The sequence below is a fragment of the Scyliorhinus torazame genome, chromosome 7, assembly GCF_047496885.1.
Source record: "Scyliorhinus torazame isolate Kashiwa2021f chromosome 7, sScyTor2.1, whole genome shotgun sequence".
Classification (NCBI taxonomy): domain Eukaryota; kingdom Metazoa; phylum Chordata; class Chondrichthyes; order Carcharhiniformes; family Scyliorhinidae; genus Scyliorhinus; species Scyliorhinus torazame.
Window position 1 is genome coordinate 51,198,677 of NC_092713.1, and position 9,510 is coordinate 51,208,186.

At 48.6% G+C, this 9,510-nt stretch overlaps 1 protein-coding gene across 3 annotated transcripts; it reads right to left on the bottom strand.

The window, feature by feature from the left end:
- Window positions 1-638: 638 nt before the first annotated feature.
- On the bottom strand, window positions 639-8,029 carry pars2 (prolyl-tRNA synthetase 2, mitochondrial). 3 transcript variants are annotated; one of them, XM_072510688.1, is made up of 2 exons: window positions 7,786-8,029; window positions 639-3,720 (listed from the first exon to the last, which is right to left on the bottom strand). In XM_072510688.1, the coding sequence occupies exon 2, from the start codon at window positions 3,689-3,691 to the stop codon at window positions 2,285-2,287; it is 1,407 nt and encodes a 468-aa protein (XP_072366789.1). In that variant the 5' UTR covers window positions 3,692-3,720; window positions 7,786-8,029; the 3' UTR covers window positions 639-2,284. The 3 variants fall into 3 exon arrangements, with proteins under 3 accessions (XP_072366789.1, XP_072366790.1, XP_072366791.1); XM_072510689.1 differs by lacking the exon at window positions 7,786-8,029 and adding an exon at window positions 6,408-6,541; XM_072510690.1 differs by lacking the exon at window positions 7,786-8,029 and adding an exon at window positions 6,176-6,384.
- Between the last annotated feature and the right edge of the window lie 1,481 nt (window positions 8,030-9,510).

Here is a 9,510-nt window from a genome sequence, read left to right on the forward strand (position 1 = left end):
GCCTCCGTCAGGCAAAATTCTCCAAACCATTTAACCGGGTTTGGACACCCATAATCCCCCGAAAAAACACGTAAAAGGAATCAAAAGCAAAGACCCTGCCAGGAGCTACCTTTCGTGCATCTTGCTCTTACATGATGTTACCGGATGTCCAACGTAGTTGACTCTTAACTGCCCTCTGAAGTGGCCTAGCAAACCACTCCAGTAATTAGGGATGGGCAGTAATCACATCCCACGAACAAATAAATAGGCCTGTCATGTTTGACCTATATTGGCTCCCACTCTTAACACCTCCATTTAAATTTCATATCCTCATATTTAAATCCTGTCATGGACTTGCCCCTATCTCTTTCCTAAATTTTTCACCTCTAAGACCCTCTTCAAAATTTATGTCACACTCCTCATAGCTCCTTCTTTGCTCATCACCTGATTTTGTCCAATTACCTTTGTGGAACTGAAATAGAGCATACTTCCCTTTACATTAAATGCACTTGTTAGTCACACACAAGTGGATGCAAGTGGTTTCAGGTCACTTCTCTCTTTGACTTTCTATATGATTCGTGCATCTTTCATGTTTCCAACCCCATGAAAATTTTCAATTCTGTCAAAGGATTTTGCAATAAAAACGGTCTATAAATAAATAAATATAAATAACCTTTATTGTCACAAGTAGGCTTGCATTAACACTGCAATGAAGTTCCTGTGAAAAGCTCCTGGTTGCCACATTCCAGCCCCTGTTCGGGTACAGGGAGAATTCAGAATTCCAGCTGGTACGGGAATTGAACCCGTGCTGCTGGCCTTGTTCAAACCAGCTGTCTAGCCCACTGAGCTAAACCACCCCTGTATTCACTTTACAGATGCTGACAGAACTGCCTTGTTTCAAGCATTTTCTAATTGTGTTCCAGATTTCGAATCTTTTTTATTTGTATTCGCACTCTCCCAGGGAAATCTGTACTCTTTGGAGTTGTTGCCATACCATCATCACCCTCCTTATATCTTTTGTTTCTACCTGTGAAGCCCCAGTCTATTTAATCTGCTTCTCCAATTTTTAAAACACTTATTCATGACTTTTCCCCCACTTTTATTTCTATTTCTTGCTTTATTTTTCCATTCCTCTCACTGAGCATCAACGCAATTCCCAATCCTCCCTACCCTCTCTTCCAGACCCTACATTTGACATTTTCTTCAGTTTTCCGCCCAAAGGCAGGTCCGACCCACATCACCACCATGGATAGGGCAAGAAGGCAGGTCACAAATACACCCGCAACTGGAACAGAAACCGGCAGCCCTTTCTCCTCTTGTTATTTTTAGTGCCATTTAGATCAGCTGATTTTACCAGATGGCTTTCTTCAAGCTGTGGCCTCTCGCCTGACGCCCGCCACCTCTCTCTCGCCTGGCAACTAATGACATTTTGCTCGTCCAATCACAGGCTAGTTTTGTCCTACTATGGCAATTGACAGGTTACTGCCCATCAGCAGCCAATTCATTGGAGAAACCGACCTTCGATTGATTGAGTAAACTCTGAACATTTTTTGAAATTCTTTCCGGGATGTTTTGAAGTTGAACAGTTGGCTACACTTGGAGGATGTTGCAGGCCATTTACAAACGGCCACCACGCCTGATGTAGAGAAACTTGGCAAGACAACTTTCTTCAAAAATCCTCCCCAGTTTACTCAGAGATGACATTCTCTAAATTCAGACATCACATGATTTGTGTTGCTCTCCCACCACATAGGGCACAGTGTAAATTCATTAACTAACACATTAATGTGTGAGAAATAAATGGTCGACCATCAGAACAAGAATAATAGTTAGAAGCACGCTGTGACTGTGGATTTGTGATCACTCCAACCACACAGCAATAACAATCCAACAAACCTCCAAGGTCAATACATGATATTTCTCATACAAGCTTTTTACATATTTGTTCAATCTAAGGTATTCTCGGTATATTTTGTAGTTTTCATTGTGTTGACAGATGATTGGCTTTGGTCTGTTACTGGCCACATTGCAATTCTGTATCCTCAATTTCAACTGCTAAACTGTACTCTGCAAGACATTAGTTACATCTCTTTCCATTAGTGAATCATATAAAGACATCGCGACTGTTACTCTCTGTGATACACCATGGCTTAACAATTTTAACAATTGGGAAATTGTGTAACTACACCATTTGTACACATGATTTTTTAAATATATGCTTCCTAAAGATCCTGGTTTTCAGGATCCAACAAGCCACATTAAGGCACTTTGACCAGCACGGGTTATCCTTTACTAATGGCATGTACTAAGCAACCTTCACATTTCTCAGAAAGTCCAAGACACCTTCTTGTGTGAGAAATACGGTCTTTCCATTATTTTGGCAGCTGACTTCAAAAACAGGTGGATTTTCCAAAACCCTCTTCCCTGCAATGACAACGTACGGGTAACCTAGATGGTTGGCATCTTTCAATCTCTTGCCTATAGTCAGATGACTACGGTCATCCAACACCACCTCTCCGTGAAGCTGAGGTAGAGCATCGATTAAAGTATCATACAGCGTCGCTGCGAGTTCCGTGACCAGTTCCTCCTTACTGCCTTTCTTAGGTGAAATGATGCAAACCTGGTAAGGGGCCAGGAGGCCTGGCCAGCGAATGTTATCTTCAGTCGACAAAATCTCTATGGATGCGGCTAATATTCGTGTGACACCAAGGCCAAAACAACCCATTTCGGCTACAATGGGCTTGTTCTCGGTGTTTGAGTATGATGCACCTAAAATACGCGAATACTTGGTCCCAAGGTAAAAGGTATGTCCCACCTCAATACCTTTACTTTCTCTCAGCTTTCCATGACACTGTGGACAGTTTGTTTCAGCGCCCATCATTGCTTCAACATTGGCTGCAAAATGGCAGTCAGAACACATCAAAAGGCGATCCTCCCCAATCTCTGCTGGCAGCTGGAATTCATGAGACATTTTACCGCCAATACTGCCTGTATCGGCCTGCACCTTTACAAACTCCAATCCCAATTGCTCAAAGATGCGAGTATAAGCATCAGAAACAAGGTTATAGGTCTCCATAGCAGCTTTTTCCGAGACATCGAACGTGTACATGTCCTTCATGTAGAACTCCCGTCCACGGAGCAAACCAAAACGTGGCTTCGGCTCATCTCGGAACTTTCTGGTCACTTGGTACAACATCAATGGTAGCTGTTTGTACGAGAGATTACCCTGCATGGCAACCAGCTCTGTCACCGCTTCCTCGTGTGTTGGACTTAAACAGTACTCCACATTATGCCTGTCCTTCAGTCGGAATAGTTCCTTCCCCAGGAGATCCCAACGTTCACTGATCTTCCACAGACTCGCTGAAGTGAGGCTGGGCATATCCACCTTCTGACCCCCGATGGATTGCATTTCCTCATCAATCACACGGACCAGTTTTTCCATGGCTCGGACTGTAAATGGTAGATAGTGAAAGCAGCCCGTATTAGCTGGTTGAATGAGGCCCGCCTGAAGCATCAGTCTCTGGCTCTTGCAGCTAAGCTCACTGGACCGGCCGGCCCCAGTCATTCTGTCATCACGGAGATTCATAGGCTGAAAGAAGCGAGAGATCAATAGACGCTTGGACCTACCATGGTGGTAATGGGAGCTGTGTAAATGTAAGAAGTCACAGAACAGCCTGTTGAACAATCGTCCTGGATATGAATGGATTGCCATCTCATTATGAGTCCAATCAATAAATAGTTCTGAAAAGCAAAACAAACATTTTAAATTGACATCCCATTCTGGAAAGGCAGCACATTTTCAAAATCCACATAACACTTAATAATGAAGGAAAGCAGTGTCCTTAATATTTAGGTTAATGAGGTAGATGAATCATAGGTCATATCATTTCACTTTCAATGCTTATTAAGATGAGGGATGCAAAACTTTTCCACATGCTATTCAGGGTCACCATTCAACATCTAACTTCAATAAAAAATTCCTCGGATTGCCACCAGGAGCACAATTTATTTTTGCAAAAATATACTTTATTCGTAAAATATCTGAAAGAACATTACAAACGTTTCAAAATGGCCATCGCACAAAGTGTAATAATATTTCGGTTTTCTACATCCACCATGTCGCACAGGTGTTTTAGTAGAGTCCAAGAAATGTGACAAGACATTTCAAAATGGTCATTACAAATGGTGCAGCGGTATTTAAATTGTCTACCTAGATCAATTGTGATACGTGTAATATTCACTGCGTATATTCAATTGAGTCATACAGCCCGAGGGGGTTCTATACAATTCCCAGCCCCTCAGTTCACTATGGCATTAGCGGCGGCTGCCTCAAGCTTTAGTGCACCCTTCAGCATGTCATCTCGGGATGAACCAGGACAAAAAACACCTAATATCTCTCCACATCTTCTTTGCAAAGGCACATTCCAAAAGGAGGTAGAAAACGGTATTTTCCCCACCACAGTCACCTCGAGGGTGATGTGCAGATGGTGTGAGACTCCAGGCGTGCAGGAAGGGCCTTTCTCACCAGGCTCGGTCGTGGTGCTTGTTTGAAAGTTCTGGTGATGAGGTATTCTGCCAAATGACCTCGACAGTCTGCTCAGGGAACTATGCGACAGGATCCACCATCTCCTTTTCTCTTAGGCCTCCAGGACGTTATGGCCAGACCACTGTCTGATGGACTTGTGGTCATAGGTGTTTATTTGCATAAATTGTCCATGCTGAACAGGTGGTATGGCACAGACCAGCTACTTGGGAGTCTGGCCAGTAGCCTGGCCAACCCCATTCTTCACAACACCAGGAACAGATAGGACCTCAGCACATAGTAACACTTGGGTGGTTTATATATCGCGGATCTATACACAGCTTGATGCATTCGCACGCAGATGTGCAGCACGGTAGCATTGTGGATAGCACAATTGCTTCACAGCTCCAGGTTCGATTCTGGCTTGGGTCACTGTCTGTGCGGAGTCTGCACATCCTCCCCGTGCATGCGTGGGTTTCCACCGGGTGCTCCGGTTTCCTCCCACAGTCCAAAGATGTGCAGGTTAGGTGGATTGGCCATGATAAATTGCCCTTAGTGTCCAAAATTGCCCTTAGTGTTGGGTGGGGTTACTGGGTTATGGGGATAGGGTGGAGGTGTTGACCTTGGGTCGGGTGCTCTTTCCAAGAGCCGGTGCAGACTCAATGGGCTGAATGGCCTCCTTCTGCACTGTAAATTCTATGATAAAATGTGGCTAGCAGATTAGAGCAATATTGGGCATGTTTTCTATCCCTTTATTTAGAGGATTTTACATCGTGTCTCTTTGAACGTGGTCCATTTGTGACCCCCAGATGAAGCAGGAAATGTTCAGGGTGATTGCAGGAGTGATGAATAGGCCAGATCTGCACCACATGCAGTAACACCACGAGTGCCTCACTCCTGATGATCCGGTTCTTCTCCACAATGGAGAGGGAGCGTCGCTCCCACATACACAATTTTTGATTCACTTATACATGCTCGCCCCTTGCAGTTTCTAACGAAAGGCCTGGTCCCTCCAAACCATATTCCCTGACGGTGAAAAGGACAAGCGATTGATCAGCCTAGTTCCCAAAGAACAAGGCTCAAAGGAAGCACATGGAAAAACTCCTGCCCTGCCTTTCTGTAGGTCCAGCATATTTTGGTTACTATAAGTTGGAGCATGTCATCACTCACAGTTAATGACATCTAGTTGCATTCAGTAGAATTGGTTGTCAAATTCTAAGCTGGATTTTGTGTTGGGTTGCTATTATTTAGAAGAGGATAACCATTACTGGTAGCAGGTCCACATGAGGTCTGGCCACTCATTGAATCCTGCTGAATTCTGTGTTGGGACCATTGCCTATCACCATGTTTATATCAATGATTTGCATAAAAGTGGCAACAACATCAATTTATATTTATGTAACATCTTCAATATAACAAAACATCACAAGGGGCTTCAGGGGAGCATTATAAAATTAAATATGATACTGAGCCACATAAGGAGCTATTAGGTCAAACAATTAAAAGCTTGGTCAGAGAGCAGGCTTTAGATAGTGTCTTAAAGGAATAACACAAGATTGAGGTGTAGGGAGGCAATCCTCGAGCTTAGGACCTCACTAACTGAAGACTTGGTCACCAATGGTGGTACTACTATAATAGGATGCTCGAGGGGCCAGAATTCCAGAAGAACAGTACCTTGGGAGAGTTATGGGGCTGGAGGAGATCACAGAGTTAGAGAGGGGTGAGACAGTGATGGGATTTGAAAGCAAGGATGAGAATTTTATAATGAAGATGTTGCCCAACTGGGTGTCAATGTAGCTTGCCCGGGTTACTGGGTCGAGGTTTATTTTTGTTGCAGAGACGAGTGATGAAGGCAGATTTAAAGGAGAGGGACAATACCGGAAAAGAGAAAACAATATTGACTAACATAGGGGCCAGGAGGGGAAGTTCCTCCCTCAGCTGAGCAAAACATAGTGACCGACCCATCCAAGTTGCTGTGCCTCCCCTCACTTACTCCATTCCCTCATTCCCTTCAATGCCCTCCTTCTCCCTCTCACTCCCCTCCTTCCCTCTCCCTTCCAACCAACCTCCCTCCTTTCCTCTCCCTTCCAACCAACCTCCCTCCTTCCCTATCCCTCCAAATCCCCACCTTCCAACACCCCTCCCTCCAAGTCGTTCCCCCCCCTCGCTCCCTCCCTCCAAGTCGTCCCCCCTCGCCCCCTCCCTCCAAGTCGTCCCCCCCCCTCGCCCCCTCCCTCCAAGTCGCCCCCCCCTCGCCCCCTCCCTCCAAGTCGTCCCCCCCCTCGCCCCCTCCCTCCAAGTCGTCGTCCCCCCTCGCCCCCTCCCTCCAAGTCGTCCCCCCCCACGCCCCCTCCCTCCAAGTCGTCCCCCCCACTCGCCCCCTCCCTCCAAGTCGTCCCCCCCTCGCCCCCTCCCTCCAAGTCGCCCCCCCCTCCAAGTCGTCGTCCCCCTCCAAGTCGTCCCTCCCCTCGTCCCCTCCCTCCAAGTCGTTGTCGTCCCCTCGCCCCCTCCCTCCAAGTCGTTGTCGTCCCCTCGCCCCCTCCCTCCAAGTCGTTGTCGTCCCCTCGCCCCCTCCCTCCAAGTCGTCCCCCCCTCGCCCCCTCCCTCCAAGTCGCCCCCCCCTCCAAGTTGTCCCTCCCCCACCCCCCCCAAGTCGTCCCTCCCCCCCCCCCAAGTCCTCCCTCCCCCACCTCCCCAGTCCTCCCCCACCCCCCCAGTCCTCCCCCCCCCAAGTCCTCCCCCCCCCAAGTCCTCCCCCCCCCCCCCCAAGTCCTCCCTCTACCCCCCCAAGTCCTCCCTCCCCCCCCCAAGTCCTCCCTCCCCCCCCCAAGTCCTCCCTCTCCCCCCAAGACCTCCCTCTCCCCCCCCCAAGTCCTCCCTCTCCCCCCCCAAGTCCTCCCTCTCCCCCCCCCAAGTCCTCCCTCTCCCCCCCAAGTCCTCCCTCTCTCCCCCCCCAAAGTCCTCCCTCTCCCCCCCCAAAGTCCTCCCTCTCCCCCCCCCAAAGTCCTCCCTCTCCCCCCCCCCAAAGTCCTCCCTCTCCCCCCCCCCAAAGTCCTCCCTCTCCCCCCCCAAAGTCCTCCCTCTACCCCCCCCCCAAAGTCCTCCCTCTACCCCCCCCCCCAAAAGTCCTCCCTCTACCCCCCCCCCAAAAGTCCTCCCTCTACCCCCCCCCCCCCCCCCAAAAGTCCTCCCTCTACTCCCCCCCCCCCCCCCCCCCCGGGGCCCCCTCTCTCCAACTCCCCCTCTCCCTCATCTCCGTTCCATTCCCTTCCCTTCTCACTCACCTCCTTCCCTGATCCTCCAGGCTCTTCAATGCGCATGTGGAGGTGGTGATACGGGTCGGCACTGGGCTCAGAAAGCACCGACCGCCAAAACTCCCGACGCGACCGACTTTGTTCTCCTCCATAATCCACAGCTCTTTAGTTTCACATTGCATAGAGAGGTGCTGGTGATCATGATCCACAACGTGTCTCAGGATAAATTATTCACCCAATAAAGCAGCTATTTTGCTTTCCCCCTGCCAGAAACACTTGATTTAAACGCAAGAACTGCTGGAAATACTCAGCATTTCTGGCGAGAAAGGGACGATCGCTTCAGGCCGATGACTTTTCATCGGAACTGAGTTTGATTTATGTTGAGTGAAGCCTGTATTGTGGCAGCAGATCGCACATTTCCACTTGATTTACCAATAAACTGGGGGAAGTTCGTGAAAACATTTCAAAAGGATGTCAAGCTAGTCTTCATGTGCAAAATTAGCAAGCGTGTTTTTTTTTAACGGATATATGCAAATAAAAATTATACTGTATCAGAGCATTGTTTTCTCCAAAGGTCTAATCGAATCTGTCCTGTAATGAAGATGTATAATTGACCTTTTGGAGCACAACAGATTCGGAATAGATTAAAATCATTGAGTTTTTACAGCACGGAAGAGACCCTTCGGCCCATCATGTCCGCATGGGCCTTCAAGCACCTATCCATTCCAATCCCATTTTCCGGAACTTGGCCTTGCATGCCATGGCATTTCAAGTGTTCGTCTAAATACTTCTTAAATGTTGTGAGGATTCCCGCCCCTACCACTCTCTCAGGCAGTGAGTTCCAAATTCCCACCACCCTCTGGGCGAAAAAGCTCTACCTCATATTTCATATAAACTTTCGGACCATTACCATAAATCTATGCCTCAATCAGATCCCTCCTCAGCCTTCTCTGCTCAAGGAAAATAACCCCAGTCGATGCAGTCCCTCTTGATCGCTGAAACTCTCCAATCCAGGCAACATCCCGGTGAATCTCTGCTGCACCCTATCTGGTGCAATCACTTCCTAGAGTGTTGATGCAAGATGTGTGGCCTCCTAAAGCAGCTGGCGAAATGGCTGCTGTATGGGGAGCACACATATTTATACTCCGCCTACTGGGCGGAGCCAGCAGGCAGGGAACTACCCCTGTACCTGTAGTACAGGGCCTTACCACAAATCACCTAATATATATATCAGTGGTGACTACCACATTCACCCCCTGTTAAAATTGAGTCCAGCGGGGGTGGTGGAGAACTATATACAAGTACATGTTTTAACTACAGAGAAAAAATGGAGTCCCGATCAAGTTACAGGTTCAGTCGGTCCGGAGCCTTGATCTGCCGTTGGGAGCGCTGCAGTGGTGGTGGCGATTCCGGTGTCGGTCTGGTCCTCGGTGACTCCGGAGTGTGCCAAAATCCTCGTCATCCTCGGGCGTGGGCAGGGGGAGGACGGATTGTCCTGGGGCGGGGGCTACGGTGGGGTGCGCCGGGGAAGGGGAGGTTGGCGCTGGGTCGGAGGGGTATGTGTGTGTGGAACCAGCTGGTGCCAGGTCCCTGAGGGAGACAGTTGGCGTGGAGTAGCTGTACCCTTTCAACCAACGGGTCCGCTTTGTGGAGTCGTATGTTCTTACGGAGGAGGACGGGTCCTGGAGCTGCAAGCCAAGTCGGGAGCGACACCCCGGAGGTGGACTTCCTGGGGAAGGCAAAGAGACGTTCATG

Excerpts from the sequence above, each read along its gene's own strand:
- pars2 (XM_072510688.1), bottom strand. The coding sequence starts at position 3,691 with ATGGCAATCCATTCATATCCAGGACGATTGTTCAACAGGCTGTTCTGT.